The sequence below is a fragment of the Onychomys torridus genome, chromosome 13 (assembly GCF_903995425.1).
Source record: "Onychomys torridus chromosome 13, mOncTor1.1, whole genome shotgun sequence".
Lineage (NCBI taxonomy): Eukaryota > Metazoa > Chordata > Mammalia > Rodentia > Cricetidae > Onychomys > Onychomys torridus.
The window spans coordinates 56,607,473-56,629,640 of record NC_050455.1 but is presented as its reverse complement, the minus strand read 5'-3'; the positions used below and the strand labels follow the sequence as shown (position 1 = coordinate 56,629,640).

At 43.3% G+C, this 22,168-nt stretch overlaps 1 protein-coding gene across 9 annotated transcripts in view; it reads right to left on the bottom strand.

Moving 5' to 3' along the window:
• Ldlrad4 (low density lipoprotein receptor class A domain containing 4) overlaps positions 1–22,168 on the bottom strand; it is a 346,280-nt gene that overhangs the window by 27,997 nt on the left and 296,115 nt on the right. For 7 of the 9 annotated variants that reach the window (XM_036204313.1, XM_036204309.1, XM_036204308.1 and 4 more), the window contains one exon: positions 4,381–4,535. In XM_036204313.1, the coding sequence (XP_036060206.1) occupies positions 4,381–4,535 (155 nt within the window). Of the gene's footprint in view, positions 1–4,380; positions 4,536–12,528; positions 12,872–13,237; positions 13,367–22,168 lie in introns of those variants that run through there. The other 2 variants (XM_036204317.1, XM_036204316.1) reach the window with 2 other exon arrangements.

The following is a 22,168-nucleotide window of genomic DNA, read 5'->3' as shown; positions in this document are numbered from 1 at the left end:
GCTTGCATTCAGGACCAAGCACTCCTGGCAATCTGTGCAAACCCGAGTGCTATCGCCTGTTGCCTGATGGCCATGTGAAAGAGTTGTACCATATCTACCAAGGAGCGGCTGGCACCCATGGCCTTTATTATAAGGCAGAGCAAAGACCCTATGGGGCTATAAAATGGCCACTATAACAAGCTGTTCCTTGTCCTCTTAAAGATCCAGACTTTGGAAGAATTCGTTCTCTCTTTCAAAATCTGAGCTGTCTTTGTACAATGACGTGTGACGTCAGGGGTGGACGCGTGGATACCAGGTGACAAGTGACAAAAAGCCATTGCAGTATATAAAGAAGCCAGTCAAGCAGGCCCAGGGGAGCTGGTAAGCAAAACTGAGGACCAGGAGAGGCTGAGGAAGGCAGCAAGAGAAGATGCAGGAAGCCAAAAGGAAAAGGGACTCTTAGACCAAATCACGTCCGCCATCACTGCCCCAGCCTGGACTTCCGGTGTGAGGTGTACACAGCATACAGAAAAGCATACCCTTCCTGCTTCCTATTGCACTTACCTTTGTTCACAAGGACCACCAAGCTATTAGGCTCCCTGGGCAACTCAACTCTGTGGTTCCAATGAAGCAAGACCCTGCCCTGTTGAGAGGGGGCCCCATGCACAGCTGCCACCCCACACTACCCATTACAACGGTTACACCCCATACCAACAACAGCCTCTTGTAAGTCAGTGCCCCCCTTAAGCAGTGGCTGGGCATCTCTGGTCCTAATAAAGGAAACTCCATGAAGTATGTCTCGCCCGCTACTAAGAACGAAAGATGAATTCTAGACGCCTCCTATGTCTTATCTTACACTGCCATTAAGAACTTAAAGTCACTTAAATGCACTATTTCCAAGTCTCTAGCCAAAAGTCAGCAGAATTACAGATTATAAAACAGGCTGAGAACATGCCCAGCAGCCCCAGGCCTCCCAAGTTTGGTTATGGGTCAGCTGAGCCATACATCACACTGTTTTAGTAAGGGAGAAAGAAGTGTGGGGTAAGAAATAAAAACTTAAAAAGCCCCAACTGAGGAGCCTGGCTTGTAGCATTCTACATTTCTAGTCCACCCCATTCCCTGTACCTAAAAATGCACACATTGCTTGCCCATCCCACTGTCTCCTTCAGCTGACTCACATCCAAGAACTGCAGACACACTTGGAGACGTATGAGGACATTACCTATCCCTAGACCAACTGCAGGACTAAATTCAAGTAAAAATCTATACATAACCTGGAATTGTGTGGATGAAGCCAGACATGAGAGAGACTATAGTGATATTTTATTTGTATTGAAATGTGATTTTATTTGTATGTTAATAAAGTTGCCTTGAGGTCAGAGCAAGCCAGAGCAGAAGCTGAGTGGTAGTGGGGCACGCCTTTAATCCCAGCACTTGGGAGGCAGAGCTAGGTAGATCTCTGTATGTTCAAGAAGACACTGCCAGCCGCTGCCATGAGAAGCAACATGTAAAGACACCGGTAAGCCACAAGCCATGTGGCAAAGTATAGACTAACAGAAATGGGCTAAATATAAGAGTAAGAGCTAGACAATGGTAGGCCAATGACAATTCCACGTGGAAAATAATATCACGAAGCTGACAAACATCATCTACAGATCAGCTTTGGACTACAAAGTGCTTAGAGCAATTCTGAGATGGCTAGCTGAGATGATCCAGTTTCAAAAACTACTTGAATAAGGACTTGAGATAAACCCTGAACTTTGGCATTATGGATAACAAAGAATATAGTTACCTTTCCTAGAATTTGTCAATTAACCCAAAATTTTTCTTTTCAGAATAAAGATAACTTCGTCCATACCCAGCAGGAAGCAATTTTAAGAATACAACGCCCACATTCCCAAAGGGGTGGTGTGGGGTGGGTGGTTTTTTGGTCTTTTTATGGGTATTGGGTCTGGGATAGTTTTCATTGTTTAGGAAGGTTGGTTACAAGTTGTTGTTAAGGGTTAGGAAAAGGGCTAGGCAAAAGGTGCTTGTTTTAAAAAAAAAAAAGAAAAAAAAAGAAAAAGACAATTACTAGTTTTAAATACTTTATATTGGATTGGATTGTTTTATATTGTATACAAATTATTATTATTATTATTGAGATTGTTAGAATATGACATATACATATTTCTAATCTTGCTCAAGATGTTGTATTTATACCATTCATTTAACAATGTAATGCAATTTGCTAATCCTTGAATGTTAGTATTACCAACTATTTGAAAATTAGTGGTTAGACATTATAATTGAACTTGTAGTCATATTAGGTGTGTTTTCAAGATCAAACAGATATATTTTAGATAGACAGGTCATCTTCAAACCCTTCAGAGATCTACAGAATATGGCATTTAAAATGTTTTAATAACTTAGGAATTTTTCTTTTTTGCTATAAGTATGAGACATGACGGCTCCTGGCAGTACCAATCTACTTCAGAGAAAATATGGGCATTGAAGAAACTGCATATGGAGTTAACTTTCATTGTGGCAAAAGTTAGCCACTGGACAACAAAGTATCCTCGAATCAACTGCTGACAAACAGGACAGACAGGACATGAAATAAAGGACTACCGATTCTTGCAAAAAACAAGTGTGGTTGTGGCTTTAACAAAAGGCATCTTCTGAAGCCAGGACAATATGGCACCATCCCTGAAGTGAGTGGCCTTTGCAATATAGAAAAGGTACTGTGCCCTTTTCTTCAAAGGCAGCTGAACAGGGAGTGGGCCAATGGCTTCTGATGTGCAATGGAACAGCAGATAAAAGTTATTCTTGAAGAATAACTAAGCTCACCCCTCTCTATAGTAGACTGGCGTTTAATAGAGAGATGTGGAGAAGAACAGGATGCCAAGATGAAGCCACATATACACAGCCAAGAAAAATGGACAGCTGAATTGAAAAAACATCAATAATTTCCAGAATTTAAAATCCTGAATCATGACATGACACTAATGGAATTCAGGTGTTTCTGGTACATGGACTGCTCTCACCAAATGTGAGGTCAAACTGTTGACCTTGTATACATCCTAGTTGACAAATGAGTCTGTCAGATAAGCTAAGCCTATAGGCTGAAGATGATGCCCCAACACTGTGGAGAAACCTCAGGTGACTATCCAGGCAGCTGGCTGTTTCTGTCAACTCACATTTTTTTGGAAGCTGCTTGCATGCACTTCCTGTTTTTATTTTTTATTAGGTAGTATTATTTCCTTCTTAGGTCTCTGAGGGAGTTAATAGTTAGTTATAGTTATAATTATCATTGCTAAGGATTTCAGAAAAACTCACTAAGAGCTGTAAGTATATAAATTTGAAAGACGTTATAAGACCGTTCCATTGGCAATATAAGTTAGGATAAAAAGTGAATCAGGTACATTCTGGACTTACCAAAATAGGATAGATAATGGAATTATGTTCTCTGAATTTGTCAAATGCAAATGAACTAGACATTGTTTAGGTATTTATTGTTTGTATATATGGTATATATAGTTATTGTACTTTTGTATATAGTTTTTCTTATGTTAGTTATAACTTTTTCCTTTTTTATTTTTATTAAAATAGAAAAGAGGAAATATAGTGATATTTTATTTGTATTGAAATGTGATTTTATTTGTATGTTAATAAAGTTGCCTTGAGGTCAGAGCAAGCCAGAGCAGAAGCTGAGTGGTAGTGCTGCACGCCTTTAATCCCAGCACTTGGGAGGCGGAGCTAGGTGGATCTCTGTGTGTTCAAGGACACAGCCAGCATGACAGACACACGCCTTTAATCTCAATACCAACCATAGAAGACCTGGAGGCCTGTATAAACAGGCAGTGACGAGGAGGTCATGTGGCTGGGTTTACAACCAATGAGAAAACAGAACAGAAAATCTATAAAAAAGATAGGACACACAGAGGTAGCTCTCATGTAGAGAGGAAGGACAGCAGAAGCAGTGAAGGGTAAGGTTTTCTGCTCTTGCTCTGACCTTGTGGTTTTTAACTGTGCAATTGGTTCTGGGTTTCTTATTTAACAAGCTGGTTACATCTACAAGAGACCTCATGAGTGTGAGGTCCACGGCTAGCAAAACTAATTAGGGCTAATGATCAATAAACAAATAGAGACTTTTACAGATGGAGGACTTGGGCAAGCTTTGGAAGGGCTTTATGCCACTTTCCTGACTGGGTACTGGCTATCAGTGAGAATCCACAGAGCTCCATGCATATGATGTATGCACTTTTCTGTGTCAGCCATCAAGCCAAAGTCCTTGACACCTCTGTACTGTGGCCAGCTGACAGGTGAGCTGCCCTGGCTTCTAGCCCTTGCCATACCCTGCCTGGGTTTGCAACTCCGGAGTGCCCAGGAGCACTCCAGATGGCCCAGGCTCACACTCACCGGCTGCAGCCCGTCCTCCTGTCTCCGGCTCTGGTTGGGGCGATTGATGAAGGAACGTGTGGAGACTTTGTAGTGGTTCAGGAGGCATACGACAACCACCACCATCACTGTGACCACCACGACGATGATGAGGACCTGTGCGAACTCCAGCTCGGCTGCAAGGAAGAGCAAGAATTAATGAGCAATGGTCCCAGCACCTGCGTATTTTTGTTTGTTTGTTTGTTTGTTTGTTTGTTTGTTTTTAGCCTCCTCTGACAGATCAATTTATTCTTCTGTTTGTTTTTTGACAAAGAATCTGCTGAAGTTTAGGCTGGCCTTGAACTTGTTATATTGATTACTCTGGCCTTGAGTCCCTGATCCTTTTTTTTTTCCTACAGTTGAGGCCCGAACCCAGGGCCTTGTGCTTGCTAGGCAAGCACTCTACTACTAAGCTAAATCCCCAACCCCAGTACCTGCATTCTTTCGTGGCTCTACAGTTCCTGCAGCTGCAGGCAGATATAACCCCTCAGATCCAGTCCCACAGGGGACACAGAAACTATGACTATACTTTGAAGAAGACAATACAGTCATAAAGCTGATGTGTGGCTGGGCCAGGGGAGATACCTGAACTCTGCCTGCAGATGCTGTGGGTCAGTCACATGCAGGACTTTGGTGCTGTAATATTTTTGGACACATGGAGATTCTGGAAATGCTCTGTCCCATAGATCTCTGTTGCTCATCTTGGTGAAGTTCTAAGACCTGGTCTTCAAACTTAAAGCCTTAAGAAAATCTTTTGCCAGGCAGTGGTGGCGCATGCCTTTAATCCCAGCACTTGGGAGGCAGAGGCAGGAGGATCTCTGTGAGTTCGAGGCCAGCCTGATCTATAGCATGAGTTCCAGGACAGGCTCCAAAGCTACACAGAGAAACCCTGTCTCCAAAAAAAAGAAAGAAAGAAAGAAAGAAAGAAAGAAAGAAAGAAAGAAAGAAAGAAAGAAAGAAAGAAAGAAAGAAAGAAAGGAGGGAGGAAAGGAAGGAAGGAAGGAAGGAAGGAAGGAAGGAAGGAAGGAAGGAAGGGAAAGGAATCATTTGCTGGCCCTACCAGACCCCCAGGATTTTGGCTACAACTTTCCTCACTGACACAATGGAGCTCAAAGTCAGCCCAGTGAGCTCACCACAGGTAGCTGCTAAATGGGCACCTATTCACGTTCTGCCAACCTTAGGACAGCTCAAACTGTCTCCTCAACTCCCTGTTAGGCGACATCTACCATCTCTCTCTCTGCTCCAGCAGAGTTGAGGAAGTTGCTCCTACATAATCCATCTAGAAAATGAACCCATCTCTCTGGTTGAGTACAATTTCTCAGAGCTCGACTCACAGGAGCTATGCGTTAAGGGGAAAATAACTATTAAGAGACAAGCTTCCTGGGAAGATTTGCCTTTGTTAGTGACTTAGCACATTCCCACCCCTGCAGGCTCAGCGGCTGAGTTACGGTAAGGTTAAGGCAAGTTTCTAACACTAACATTACAAATGACTTCTCACAGTCATTAATATGCCATGCACACACACATCTGGAGTCCCTCCCCTGCCTGATTCAGCATCTCTGGCCTGATATTGAACTGAGTGTATATCCAGTGTTTTTCATGAAACTATGATCACAAGTCTGTTGTGGCTTACTTCGCCTTCTCAGTGTCTAGCACATGGTGGTGTCTGGCAGGAAGTTAAGTGGCTTCAACAGTAAGAGGAAGAGCAAAGAGGGACTCGGGAACACACTCAGGCCCAAAGATGGTGTTCACACACACAGCCCCAAATGGGCCTTCCCTGAGGACAGCAATTGCTAGCAAGACAGGTCTCCACAGGCTGCAGAGGACCATGGGAACATCCTCAGAGCCCTGGGGATCTATGCCATGTGTCCAGTCACAAATCCAAGGGCAGATACCTCTGTACAGAACGTGAAGGAGGCAGGGAGCTAGTTCTACTCAGGCCGAAGGAAGCTGAGTTTAGAAATGAAGACTGCATCTTCAATAAGGCCCTGTTTGACCAACTTTTTATTTTACAGAGAAACGGCATTGTTGTCACACACTGTTCTCCAGGTTAAAGCATGCCCTAGCATTTACCGGAGTCTCCTTCGGCCAGAAGATCACACTGCTTTACAGACACAGAGGACAACCATAAGCCAGCCACAGGGACCTTTGGCTAACCCTTCGCTTGACAGCTCTTTCTAAATGAACTTTTCCTGAATGTGGAAAGCTGTGGAGATGCAGCAAAGAAAACCAAGTTGCAGTTTCATAATCCCATAGGCCTTCCTGTATAAGAGAATTTCATCTGAAAAGGATTTCATTATAGAAATTAAAAAAAAAAAAAAAAACACTAAACACTATAGAAGAAAACAGTCAAATTCTGCTGAAACCCCACAGCTCCCCTCCCTAACTGTACCCATGCCATTCTGGCAGGAAGTTAAGTTCCTTCTTTTAATTATGACCAAAACATTGGGGGGAGCAAAGAGAGAGAAGAAGAGAGGGATGGATGGATGAGTGGATGGATGAATGCATGCATGGAGGGAGGGAGGGAGAGAGAGAAAGAGAGAAACTGAGTATATGTGTATATATGGGTGCTGGCACAAATTTGTCAGTAGACTATACAGAAATATTTCTTAAAAGTAAGATGTTATTTCAAAAGCACAACCATTTTTAGCTGGTGTGGTTTAAGAACCATCTTATGAAAGGCCACACTAAGTTATCTTGCAGGAGAGGGAATCTCATCTATACCCTTTACGCTCATTATTCCTGGAGACTTGCCCTTGTTCTAATATTTTTTAATTATGTGGATGTGTGTGTGGCTATGTGCCTGTGAGGACAGGTGCCTGTGGCGGATGGATGAGTGTATCAGACACTCTGGAGCTAGAATTACAGGTAGCTGTGAGCTGTACAACTTGAGTGCTGAGAACCGAACTTTGGCCCTCTACAAAAGCATGTGTTCTTAATGACTGAGCCATCCCTCTAGCCCCATGCCACTTACACCAGTTCAAGTCAACAGGCAAAGCTGTGCATCTTGCCAGGCAAGATAACCAAACCAGGTACAAAATGGAGAGGACAAGGCAGGAAAATGGTGAGTTAAGACCACACTCCTCTGCTAAGGTGAGGCCCCATATAAAACAAGCATTAAAAAAATGTGCCTTATTTTTTATTAGTTACTTATTTTTATTTTTGTATTGTATCTTCCCAATTGCTAGCAATTTTTGATCTTTTCCGAGAGTTATGGCAAGTCATGCTTACCTTTCTCATAATTAATTAATTCATATTAGTCTATTTGTAGTTCTCTTATTAACTTCTTTTATATTTATGAGAAATATTTACATATTATGGCTACAAGTTTTTGTTCCATGTGTTGCAAATATTTTCCCCTTGTCTCTCCTTTCTGTAAATTCTTCTGTGACTTTCTCTACAGACAATATTTCCCATGGCATCAATGATTCTCTCATTTCTTTCTTTGTGGCTAAGATAATATTCCAAAAACATTTTTTTTCCTCTAAGAACTTCTACTTTGTTCCTACATGTTTAGATCTTTATTTGCACTGGATTTTATATTTGGGGTCCAAGACAGCACAGGGTATTCTGAATGAAGTGATCTAACGCATCACCTGAAACTCCAAGCAAGGGTGAGCAAGATCCCCATTGCATAAACAGTGCACAGCGTTACTCTCTTTAAAAGAGATTCCCCACCCTCCTCCTTTCCATGAGGACTGGTGCTTCTGACTCTCTCCATCCCAAGCTCTCCTATAAAGCCTGCCATCTATACTCACTGGCATGCCCTGCCCTCGCTGAGCTATCTGCAGCTCTACAACTGCCCTGAGGTTTCAAGCATAAGTACAGGGCCCTGGCAGGGACATCGAAGGCTCAAAGCTCCCCAGCAACATTAGGGGTTCACAGGTACCAGAGTATCAGGAAGCTGAGACACACAGGGCAGGGTGAGGTAACAGGTTTACTCAAGGGCTTTGGCCAGGGAAATCGGCCTTACAATGATACCCCGTGGCACCCTGGGGCAGCAGGAGACTGACTGAGAGTCTGAGTCACTAAGCCCAGGCATGAGAGACAGCTCTTTGAGCACACAAGAATGAAACCCAGGGTGTCCGATCCCTAAGGCCAGAACCTTGACAAGTTATAACCAGCAGCAGCACACATGGGGATCCCTGCGTTGCTGCTTGAAGCCCCACCCTGTGGGCTTCACATCGGGGTCTCTAGGTGTAGATCCCAGAGCAGAGCACCACAGCCTGCAGGGCTAAGGGAGGAGAGATACCTCAACAAAAGCCTGACTCTCTGAGTTTGATCCTTGGAGAAGAAATAACCCCACCCCACCCCCAAAGTTGTCTTCTGACACACTCCACGAGTGCCGTAACACATACACGCTGACACAGACGCCCACATCACACATGTGCATGCACACGGATAACATCCATTTTAAATAGTTTAAAGTCTATCTACTCTCTGAACTTGGGGGTAACACGGTCAATGAGAACAGATCATTTTCTCATGTACATTACAAGAGATAGAAAAACATTAATGGGAAAATATGAGGAATAAAAATATCCAGCTCTAGGGGATTCTCAAAGTAAAGAAACCATTACACAGAGGGTGGTCCCCAGGGACAAACAGATCTCAGGGTCCTGCTCTGTGGAAAGCCCCTCCCTGTCAGCCCTCCCTCCCTCCCCAAGTCTGTCTGTTCATTTATTTTAATCAGGAGACTCTGCCCCAAATCTGCACAGCTTGTTGTTACGTGGTGGGGGATGGAGAGTGTGCAATGGTACAGGGAGCCTGGGGGAACACCTGAAGGGAAAATGGTTTAGGTTTTGCTTTTGAGGGGTAGGTTAGGAAAGGGATGTTAAGAAGAGAATGAATTTTGAAAGAAATATTAAGATGGGAATACTTTTTAAGCCCACAGGAATAGCAGCATTTTAGAAGGGTAATTGGCTGCTTTGAGGTTTCCAAATTTTCATGTAACTCACTATGGATTCTGAACACAGCCCACCGGTCAGGTTTCCTTGATTTCAATAGTTACAGAAATCAATAGAAGTAAAGCAAAAAGCAGCTATGCAAGGAAAGGATTTGAGGCTAAACCGAATTTCCGAATTCCTGTGCCTTTTATGCGACTGAAATCCAAGGTGCAGTGGGTGAGTCATTGCCATCCAAACCCCAGAAATTTTATAATAAATGTAAAGCTTGCAGGAAGGGGGTCACAGGGCCTCACTTTATTACTGTAAGACAGTGACAATGACGACAGTGACGATGGCATCTCTAGCGTCATAGAACCAGCTCCAGGAAATTCTAAGTGGGGAATTGCAGGAACAGAACCGTGTGGAGTATGCTGTCCATCCTTGGTCCAAATGAGGCCCCGAACTGAATCACACTGGAGGCGTGAACGTCTGAACTATTTTTAATGAACTCTGGGGAGATGTATTTGTACCACCCTTGGGTTCCTAATATACCACTGACTTCTATTTGTGGGGTGGCTAGCACTGTCTTCCATTCAGCCTTCCCCCCATGACTACATCCTCATCTGCAGAAGCCGAGGTTTCTAAACGTTAAATTAGTTTTAAGTTCCAGATGGGTGATGTGTTCCCTTACTGAAGCCCTATGACGGAGGAGCATAGTGTGGGTCCCACGGGCAGCCTTTCCTTTCACCAGCAAAGCAAACACTTTGGCCACATGGGGAAAGCTGTCATGTAAAACACTTAGGTCATTGCCAGAACCAGCCACTGCTCACAGACTCATGAGTGATTCATCTCCCACACTTAACAACAGAAGTCCCTCTACCTTATCCCCCTTCGTGCCACAGTCTGGGAACACAGACACTGGAAGAACTGCCAGAGGGAACCCCCCCCCAGCCAGCCAGCCCTCTCCCCAGTAAACCCTTCCTATTCCCTACCACTGCTGAGGCAGAGAGGGTCGGTTTTGTTTGGCTTCTGCACAATGAACTTGTGTCTAAGCTTCCTTCCTGCCTCTGTCCTGCTCAGCAGAAACAGGTGTCACGATAAGATGACAGCCATGGGGGTGGATGACTTTTTATTTATGGGTCTGTGACACTTTTAAGTTGCTGGATGTTCCTATAGTCTGGTAAATTCTTTCCCAAATCCCAGAGCTGAGCAGCAGCGGTAACAGGAAGGTACCCGGGGGCAGGAGTTGGAGTATACTTAGCCTGTAATTGCCTTGAGCTTGAGATCTATTAGTACAAAAATACTCTTGGAGATTTTAATGGTTGAATGAAAATTCACACTCATTAAACACCATAGTTGAGGGCGACATTCAGCCTCTGCTACCCACCCCCCCAAAAAAAAATGACTTACAGCTAAAAGTTCAGGAGGCAAAACAATAAGGGTTAGAGCTTATGGGCTGTATTAAATTTTTAAAAATTGCATTTCCCCTTGTGGTCATCTGGTTACTCCAATTTACTTGTTGATGAGTAGAACAAGAAAAAGGAGGAAAAAATAGAACTATAAAAAAGCCAGATTTTTGCAACTGTATCTCCCTCTATAAATTCTTCTCTGGCCCCTTGAGAACAGGCCCCTGACACACTGCTTCCTATACTCAGAGAGTCCATTCCATACTGACACTCCTTTTTAATGTTTGTCTTCTGACCTTCTCTCCTAGACTGAGCCCTGAGTCAGGTCTTGAATATCCATAGTTTCCTGATATGAAATCCGTGTGTATTACATATAAGGTGATCAGGTCCTCCAAATTCTGTTTCCTAATGTGTTTGCACACTGTCTAGCAATGGAACCATATTCTGGCAAACACTCACCAACAACTTCAATAATGCTAACATTTTGTCCAAGGTTTTCCTATTTTCCTATTTAAAGGAAGTGCAAATGGTCACCAGAAAAGGCAGCTTGTGGTTGCTGCAAATGATCTGCGTCTATATTCCTATTACATTCCTGTATTCGCATAAGGCAGTTTGCATAATAACAAGATTGGAACTAGTATCTTATGACCTGTAGGTGGAGAGGATAACACGTAGGCACATCTCCCCAGCTTCAGTCCCAAGCCAGCACTGGTAGGAGTCAGCAAGACTGACAAGGAAATCCCTAGAGTACACTCTCCGAGTTTCTCCAGCCCAGGTAACATTAAAGACCAAAGCTCCTGTCCAGTATGACTTTTCTCTACCTGCTTCACAATCTAGAGTTTCCTGATCTCTTTAGAAAAAGAAAACTGACTTAAACGTGTTCCAGTCAAAGATGACTGACAGAATTGTCTTGACAACAAAACAAACAACAAACAACAAAACCCAACAGAGGAGTAGCAGAGTCCTCACAAACCTCTGACAAGTCCATCCCCCGCCATGCTATGGATGTGAACTCAAAGTGCCTAAGATCATCATCCCCCTCAGAGGAGTCATTTCAAATCCACCCTCGCCTCACCTCCACGTTATTAAGAAGGTGTCAGAAGAAATACAGCTACTGCACATGGAACTGTCCCAGTCCCAAGAGGTGGCTTCGGAGTGCTTGCTAGCTGGCAGCCTGGGTGCATCTCACTTTTCCTAGCTCTACATCACTCTTGGAACCAATTTGTTTCCCAACATCTATTACTTTAATAACCTGAAAAACTAGTCAACAATCCAATCCCATTAAGGAAAATACATTTTTTTTTTTTCTTTCAAACCTTGTTTTCAACAATTCAGGGTTTTTTGGAAAAAAAAAAAAAAAACCAAAAACAAAAAACAAAACATTATCAGTTGAAGAATTTTTAGGGCATTTGAAGAGGGGAAAAAAACTATATTTATACATAGAATTTCTGAGCGGAACAAGCTAATTGCAAATCAAAGAAGATAGAAAATGTTCCCTTAAGATTTCCACCTGAGAGAACTCACTGACAGGCAAAAAAAAAAAACCTTTTTTTTTTCTTCAGACGTAGCCTCCTGTATCCCACCCAGGCTGGCCTCCAACTTACTCAACTTACTATGTAGCTGAGGAAAACCTTGAACTTCTTCTGATCCTCCTGCCTCCACCTCTCAATACTGCCAGCTTTAAGAACAGACTTCCTGAGAAGGACTTAACTGCTCTGCTCAGACCAAACTCCAAGGAACAAACAAACAAACAAAAATAACTAAACAAAACAAAAAATAAAAAACACAATAAGCCCCAAAGACCATGCATCCCCCACAGCTGCCCTCTGCAAATGTACCTTTTTTAAAGAACAGGTCTTTAAATTGAACCTCCTTCAGTGTGCTGTTATCCAGCTGGTCGATGGACATAATCAAGTCCTTGGCAAGGGGGAATCCAACTGTGGCACAGCCCACCCAGTTCAAATCATCCTTCAGTTTCAGGCACTCTTCTCTCCAGGCAGCTCAGAGCTGTAGTGATAGCCGGTGTGGGAGAGAGAGAATGTGTGTGTGTGTTGGGGGGGGGGGGGTGTTCTTATGCCTCTTTCTACTCTATCAGCAGGGACCCAGCCCAGGTGCTAGACTCAAACACTGTGGCTCCGACCACAGACTGTGACTACCAATTATCAACTGCCATCAACAGAAATCAGGAGGTCTGTGGCAGGAAGCTGGCAATGTCACAGAGAGTGAGCCGGTCTCCAATCCCAAGAGCACTCAGTGTTGTTGATGACAACATATATCAATGGTTAGTCTACATTTCTCTGGGGTTGGCCTCACACCCAGACAGTTCACATCCAGACGTGTCACAACCCCAGCATGTCACACACACAGGCAAGCAGAATGCAGCTAGACAGTTCATCTTATCCTATTACATTCAAGAATCTTTTTCTAACAGGCAAATAGCAAATCAGACTCAGCAGAAAGAGGGGCTCTGAAAAATCTCAACATGGTATTTTTTCTTTCCTCTTTGCTGGGAGCTTTCAGAGTTAAGGAAATAGAACATGTGCTTACCGTGATAACATGGTAAGCAGGAATGCCAGCTTTGTGTATCCAGCTGCCAGCACCCACCACATCCCTCCTTCTGGATGCCAGGCTACGGGTTAGCTTTCTCGATCCTCCCTGACTGCTTACACCAGCTCTCCCAGCACTGACAGCTGGCAACGCCTTACCACAGCAAGACGTGCTCATATTCACATCCTCTCTTATCTCGATCTCCTGACATAGCAGCCCAAATACAGCATAGAGTGAATCCTTTAAAACCAGAAAGCTTAAACTTACTATGCAGTTTTAGTTCAAACTGTTCTGAAATTACAGATAAACAGCCCCAGGTGATACAAAGGGACCATTCTCTCTCAGGGGGACACATCCCCGGTTCCTTTTGTACAAGCAGCCCTTTTCTCTGGAGGTCTAGACAGTGTTTTTCAAATGTTCATAAAACCTCTCTTATGCATTCTGATGGCCCGAGGCTGTGTGGAGAGGCTTCGTGGAAGGCTGCATGTCTGTTACAGTTTTCAGAATAAAAAAAAAAAAAATCACCTGGCAGCCACAGCGAAAAGGGCAGAGTGCCACGGTCACACTGCAAATAACCCCGACCACAGGCACTGCGCTCTGCCGAGAATAGCTTTTGTTTTTCCTTATTTAGGGTAAATCGGAATGACATGTGGGCCACGACAACAGTGTTGGCTGTAGGAAGAGTTGTCAAAGCAAAACTAAACTGTTGGTTACTACCACAGTCAGAAATAAGGGCGATCGACGTCAGCAGTCAGTCCCCACTGAGAGCCCAGGAATGTCACCTGGGGCATGACAGCAGGGTCCAGGCACTGAGGACATCACTGTCCCCTGTTCTAATTATTGAAAGCAGAAAAGGAACAAGAGAGGCACTCAGATTTTTAGGAAGTTCGACATAGCTCGAAGAAGCACAAGTTCCGCACAAAAATTTACATTTGGATCATATATATGGTCAAATCAGGGCAACGTGACTGTTCTTTAGTCATTTCTAAATTAAAAACGTGTATTCCCCGCCCCCCTTAGTGATACTTGTCTTGACTTTTTCCAGGGTTAGACTGCTGAGTGAATATGGGGCAGGTTTTCAAGAAGATTTCCAGAGTCTCCAGCTCACAGAATGCTCTAGAAGAACCTGCTGCAAGAAGAATTAGCTTCCACTTCAAGTCAGCTTCCCTGGCCTTCAGCTATCCATTGTTCCTGGAGCCTGGGGATCCTAGTAGACCGGGGACAGCAGCTTCTGGTCAAAGGTGGCTAACCTGATGGTTCCCTGTGACACCACTCTCCACAGGAGAGAATAAGATTGTCCTCTAAGTCTCTTGTAATATTGACGATTTGGCCAGTTTCATGGGCTCTGACACCCCCTCCTGTTCGTTGCTACTGGACACATTTGCATTTTGAAATAGTCATGAATGACCAACTTTGAAGTTTACATTTATAGAATGTTAGAGATACATCATGTATCTAAAACTCTGCTGGGCATAGGGGCACACGGCAGGTGGGTCTCTGTGAGTTTGAGGTCACCCTGGTCTACATAGCAAGCTCCAGGCTAGCTAGGGCTATACAGCAAGACCCTGTCTCAAACAAAACAAAAACAAACTAAAGAAGAATCAACATAGTTGTCCTTTTAATGACCACGCATTTATGTTGTTTAATCGGCTTCTTATCACTGGGCATTTTGGTCATGGGAACCAATTTGAATTAAGCTCTGCTTGGTCAGTTTAAAAATGAAGTGCAAAGCCAGGCAGTGGTGGCGCATGCCTTTAACCCCAGCACTTGGGAGGCAGAGGCAGGTGGATCTCTGAGTTCAAGACCAGCCTGGTCTGCAGAGCAAGTTCCAGAACAGCCAGGGATATATAGAGAAACCCTGTCTCAAAAAAAGTTAAAAACTTTTGACCTTATAGATGAAAGTTTATTTTAAGCTTGCAAACACACACACACACAATGCTGCTATCTTGTATTCCCACGGGATAGTCACTATAGGCTACAGGGCACAGTGTCTATAGAAACAGGCTTTGTCTGCAGCGTGCATAGCACACAGCCTAGTTCATGTGGCCCAGACCCCCACCCCAGCATTTGCTGAGGGGATATCTGGGTTGGTTCCACAGGCAGGGCCCTTGTCTGTTGTTCTTATTCCCTTAAACACATCTAAGGAGGTTGTTTCTGGAAGAGGGTTCAGAAGCCAAATCATACAAACCATAATGCAGGGGTTTAGCCCAGGATAAACATCTCATTCTGGCTATAATATGTAAACACTAGTCTTTTTTTTTTTTTTTTTAAAGATTGGCTTTTTAATTTTAATTACTTATTTTATTTTTGAGATTATGATATAATTACGTCATTTCTCCCTTCTCTTTCCTCCCTCCAAACCTTCCCATCTACCCTTCCTCACTTTCTTTCAAATTCATGGCCTCCTTTTTCATGTTGCCTACTTATATGTATAGGTATATGCATATTTATTCCCAAATACATAAATACAACTTGCTGAATCCATGTAACGCTGCTTGCATGTCTGACTTCAGGTCGACCAATTGGATAACTAGCTGGTGTGCTCTTCCCTGGGGAGGACTGTTCTTCCGACTCCCAGCATTCCTTAGCTGCCTGGAGCCCTTTGTGTAGAGGACAGGCCTCCTGAGCTTTCCCCTATCATTTCCCTTGACATGTCTGTTAGTACTGCCCTCGTTCAGCTCATGTTCAGTTATGTTGGTGAGACTTTATAGGTGCTGTTTAACTGATAAGTGCCAGTGTTTCTTTGCCCTTAATTCAGAGCAAACGGCAGTACACAAAGTAGAAGGGCACAGGAAAGACGAGTGTGCTGGACAAAAAGACCAAAGTGTGTGTGGCGGGGGAGAAAAACCATTGGAATCACATGCTCTGCTGCTGGGTCTTGAAGTGGCATCTCGAAAATAAGTGCTCTGGAAGGCTTTACAAACCAATGTGAGTTTTCTAATACACTTAGAGAGAAGTCTCAAAGATCTACGAGCCTACCCCAGGGACAACAGAGGCCTGGAACATGACACCAGGTGGAGTTACCTGACGTCGACGTCACACAAAGGCTTGTTGGTAGCCATCCATGCAGACAGGACAAGGCAGCACTAGCCACATCACCAGAGCTTCCTCCAGAAAAGTTTTCAGGGAATTAATCCAGCTGACAGACACTGGCAAAGTGTTTGCAGTCCTCGAGAAGAGGCCCTGACTATAATCCTACAGCTATTAATTATTACAGGGCTGAGGCTCTGTGTCCTTGTGTCTTAAAGAACTGATGCTCTTCAGAGGACTGGCTTTCAGCTGTGATCTATGGGACAAACTAAGGGAACTGGAAGCCTGGGGGCTTCTCTAATGGCCAAAAGAGGCAGGGCTTAGTAGTCAAAGCACTATAACCTACCCATTCAGTGCTGGACCAGAGCAGGAAAGGGTACTCTGCCATACAGGAGGATTGGTTTATACAATCCCATTTAGCATGCAGCCTGGCCCATCTTCAGACTTTTTTGACTATGGGCTCCTTTACCACAGCTGTCCTCTCCTTCTACTCCAAACAGAAATGCTTGTAGTTAAAGATCATTTAAAGAGGTACAAACACCCTTTCAGCTTCTATGCAGCAGGAAGCCAACATCTATAAAACTCTATAACACTTTACCGCCATATTCTAGAAACTTCCAAGCGCTGAGTACTTTTTATCTTTACACCAACCCTAAAAAGCATATTTTCTTGCTCCCAATTGGTTGATGAGGGATCCAAGACTCAGAGTGTGACTACTTAGTCCAAAATTAAGTGGCTGGTTAGAGGTGGGTAGGAGACAGATTCGGAACCTCCTATTGACCCATTGTTTTGCTTTGTGAGCAGTAAACCAAATGTTGTCCATCCACAAATGGACAACTTTCTGAAGCTAACCAAAGAGTACCAGCAGACTGATGAACATTTGCTTTGATTTTTTTCTGCCTGATTGCCCATTTTGGACATTAAGGAATATATCAACTCACAAATCCATTTCCATGAGGCTCTCAGGACCATTTTGTGTTTCAAATGCTTGCAGTCCCATTAAGAATCAATGTCTCTGTCCACTATGCATTCCTGTTCTTTGGGATTTTTTGACTATGCTGTAAAATTTTGCTCTGAGATAGGTTTTTACACATAAAAGTTATGCCTTGGAATTTGGTCTTTATAAACTGAAACAGTGCAAGAGTTTGTTATGCTCAAAAGTTCAGAATAAAGCCTTTAAGGGGATACTATGTTCCTAAAGCCTCAAAACACAGTAATAGTTTGATATTTGTGAGTATTAGCCTGTAGCATGGAAAAATTTACTAATGTATCCTTAGTTTAGTGCTCAAAAAAAAAATGCAATACAGAGATGTCTTTATATAGAAATCTAGAGGCTGCATCTATGTCCAACTAGCTCTATGTTGGTGCAAATGTTGATAAATGTAAATGTTTGTGACTATAAAGCTAGCAGTCCAACAAGACAGACTAAAAGATTGTTAAGTAGTCATCATTAAATAGCTTTAAGAAGCTGGGCAGTGGTGGCACACACCTTTAATCCCAGCACTCAGGAGGCAGATCTCTCTGAGTTCGAGGCCAGCCTGGTCTACAGAGTGCGAGATCCAGGTCAGGCACCAAAACTACACAGAGAAACCCTGTCTCAAAAACAAAGAAAGAAAGAAAGAAAGAAAGAAAATAGCTTTAAGATACCTCTTAATATGAAGTGAACTTCATGTAATAACAGCTTCTAGAGTTTACCTTATACATCATCTGTGCAACCACAGCATTATTTTTCTCATAAGGGAAAAAAATTATTCCATGTTTATGGTTGTCCAGATTTGTATAACACCCAAGCCATCCCCAAGTAAGTGGGATATCCACCCTTGGAAACTGCAGTTACTTCTCCAAATCCCAGTGGAAAACAGAGACAGTAAAAGTTTAAGAGTGGCTAAATTCAGGTGTCACTACAATATATGTGCTTGCCTACCCTTGGGAGCTTGAGCTGGGTCCGGTTTCTACTCTGTAAAATAAGACTGAGAATACATCCCACAAATGGTGCTTGGGAGACTAAAATGCACTCACTAATCAGGGTGTGGCCAAGAATCTATAGCATCTCTTAAAACTTATCTGAAATCTAGAATCTCAGCCTGCATTTTGACAAGGTCTTAGGCTGGGGCCCATGAGATGGCCCAGAGGGTAGAGGTGCCTACATGCAGGCCTGACAACCTGAGTTCACGCCTGGATCCTACACAGTGGCATGTATAGAGAGATTCCCTCTGACCTCTGCACTTACACATGCATGGAGGAACACACACATACAGAGTTTAAACAACTATACTTTTTTTTTTTTTTTTTTTTTTTTTTTTTAAGAAAATGACTCTAATTGCAGATTGAGTCATTTATACACCGAAGCTGAGGTCTGTTCCCTCAGGTGGGAAATTGTGCACAGAGAGGAAATGAGAACACAATCCCAGTCTCTCATCTTTTCGTTTGTTTGTTTTGTTTTTTGAGACAGGGTTTCTCTGTGTAGCTTTGTGCCTTTCCTGGAACTCATTCTGTAGCTCAGGCTGGCCTTGAACTCACAGAGATCCGCCTGCCTCTGCCTCCCGAGTGCTGGGATTAAAGGCATGCACCACCACTGCCGGGCCAGTCTCTCATTTTTTATGCTGACTGTTCCACAATGATTTTAAAGAATGGCAGTCAGTGTGCAAATGTTTGTGTGCACATGGGTGTAAACAACAAGGCTGCCTTCCTGGGCTAAGGGTAGGTGCTGGCTGCTCTCCCACCAGCTGATGCTGTTTGGGGATAACCAGCAGGGGTGGACAGGGTCACAGGATCAATGAGAATGGCAATCAAAGAATCTCACATTGAAATGTGATTTATTTTTCCTTTTAATACACAGCTTTTTAAATTTTTTTATTATCTGTGGTGTGTGTGTGTGTGTGTGTGTGTGTGTGTGTTATGTGCACATGTACCCATGGGGGCCCAAAGGGGTACTAGATCCCCCTGGAATGGAGTTACAGATGGCTTTGAGTTACCAGACAAGAGTGTTGGGAACTGGAATGGATTGAACTGTGGTCCTCTGGAAGAGTAGCAATTGTTCCTAATTGTTGAGCCATCTCTTCCAGACCTCTATGGTTTTTTTTTTCTTCTTCTTCTTCTTTTTTTTTTTTAAATAACAGTTTGTATTTATTATTTGAACTTTTCATACATTTATACCTTGTACTTTTATAATATTCAGCCACCATTACTTGCTTCTAATGTCCCCTCAGGTACTCCACCCCATTGCACTTCCAACATCACATCTTTTTTTTTTGCTATGGTTATTATTAACCCTCTGAGTCCAGTTAGTGTTGCCCATATGCACTTGGACATGGGACCATTAGGGCCATTCACAGGAGCATAGACAACCTACCAATAGCCATCCCCCAAAGGAGAGTGACTTTTCCTCCCACGAACAACCATCAACTGCCAATATGTCCTCCACCAAGAGTGGGGTCACAAGGCTCCTCCCTCATTCATGCTGGAATTTTGTCTGGCTTGTTCTTGTAACCACAGGCACTGTGAGCCAGTGTGTGCAACAGACACGCCACGCAGAAGCACAAAGGAAGGGCATGTAGCCCAAATAACATCAGTCACGGCCAACACCAAGACAGTACTTACTTATAAAGGGCCAGCTGACATCTCAGAACTATTTGAGCTCATTGTAACTAGCTCATTTAATTCTCATAACTATCACTGCGTGAATACCAGATATTATAATCTTAAATATGAGCAAAACTAAGTCACTGAAGTCACACAGCTTGTAAGTGGCCATGACTCTGGCCCTACCATCTGTTACTAAACACTTGATCAGATAATTATAAATATAGAGGGTCCCAGTATGACCCTTGAGCCAAAGTCTGTTTCTAGAAGGGCTTTGATCTAGAAGTATCTTTTAAAAGGACAAAAGAGCCCGGCAATAGTGGCACATGCCTTTAATCCCAGCACTCAGGAGGCAAAGCCAGGCAGATCTCTGTGAGTTCAAGGCCAGCCTGGGCTACAGAGGGAGTTCCAGGAAAGGCACAAAGCTACACAGAGAAACCCTGTCTTGAAAAACCAAAAATATAAAATAAAAAAATAAAATGAAAGGAATGAATTATTTCTCTAGGACAAGGGCTCTTGGAAAGGCCAGGGGTCATCAACTCCACTATTTAGAAAAGTAATTATGTTCGTTTCTTTTCTGTTGTGATGGAAGACCCTGACCAATAGGAACTCAGTAGAGAAAGGGTTTCTTTTGGCTTCTGGGTCCAGCATAGATCCAGTCCATCAAGGCGGGAAAGGTATGGCAGCAGGGGCATGAGGCTGGCCTGGCAGTCAGGGAGCTGAGGGATCACCTTTCAGCCCCCACAAAGGAAGCAGAGAGGGGAAACAGGAAGTGTGGCCAGGCTATGAAGCCTCAAAGCCCGCCTCCAGTGACATACTTCCCCCACTAAGGCAGTCTCTCTTAAAGGTTCCAAAACCCAGTTGTGCCACCAACCAGGGACCCAGTGTTCAAACCCTGGAGCCTACTGGGGACCTTTCATATTCAAACCACAACAAAGGTCTTCATCCTTCACGGAAGATGCTCTTGCTAATAAATAAATTAATAAATAAAATTAAGTTAAAATATTGATGAAGAATCAATTTCCAGAATAAAAATCTCCCCTGTTCTTTGGTATTATTCATAACTTACTATATCTGCAACCCATCTCTCCCTTTCTTTCTTACTCTAAGTTTGGGCTAACTGGAACCTATTCCAACACCAAAAATAACAACGGTACCTAAGTGACTGTTCAAGTCCACCTATTTAGTGAAGTGGGAGGTACCGAAACCAAAGAGAATTTTTAAGCCACTATGATGTCGGGATGTCTTTGTCTAATATTTCTCCATGGCTGATAGATCAGCATGTAACAACAGGAAAAGTCTGGATGTAAACACTAACCCCCTTCATGGCCTCACAATGACATCTAGTCACAAAAAGTAACGACAAGCCAAGCTGGCTGGCAGATCAGGCACTCAGGCTTAGTGGAGGCCTATGAGTGTCCCTTATGTGGCAAAGGGCGGGGTATGGTCTTGGGTTAGTTACAAGTGACCTTAAGGCTGATATTCTCCACTACACTCACATTAAGAAATAAATGACGTGCAACCAAGCAGAGCAGCAATAATAAAAATGTCCAGAATTTTCATAAGGGGGTTACTGCCAGAAACACACCTAATCTTGGTTAACAAATAAAATAAGATTCTTTATTTAAAAAAAACCAAAATTTAGAAGGGCAGACATGGAAATGCTTTGACCGTTTTTTTTTTCTATAATATACTTCATAGAGAAACTTCCTAATTAGTTTCTCCCATGAATGTTCTTAGAGACAGAAATCCTGGCCACAGGTGGCTGCGGAGAGGTAGTTCAGTCACACATACTTTTCCTGGTGAGTCGTACTCAAACATATAAAAAAGCAAATGGTGAACCTTTCAGATTCCAGATAAATGACTTACAAGTCACAGTTACAGCTTCTCCTTGCTGCTTTTCTGCTGGCCACATTTCAGCCACAGCCCCCTAGCTGGGGCCTAATGCTACTGAGGAAATCGGGTTTTAGGGCCTTGTTTCCTACCAGTGATATTCAAGCTTTGGGGACGGCTCACATGTCCTCTCATTTAAATGCTGGAACAAAATCAAGTGTTCTAAACACTTGGGTTTAGATCACACCCTCAGATCACACCCTCCAGATGTTTTAAATGTCTGGATGTCAGAGTGACCCAACACAGAATTCTTTAATGGAATGTAACTCATTTTTAAAATATTTATTCTCTAAATAAACATACCCATTGATAGGCCACCCCTCTGCCTCTCAGAAATCAGGCCACTGCCCCTGCAGTCTGCCGAACTGGGTAAGTGCATTGTTAAAAATTAAATTTCAGTGCAACCACTAATATTATTTATAAAAT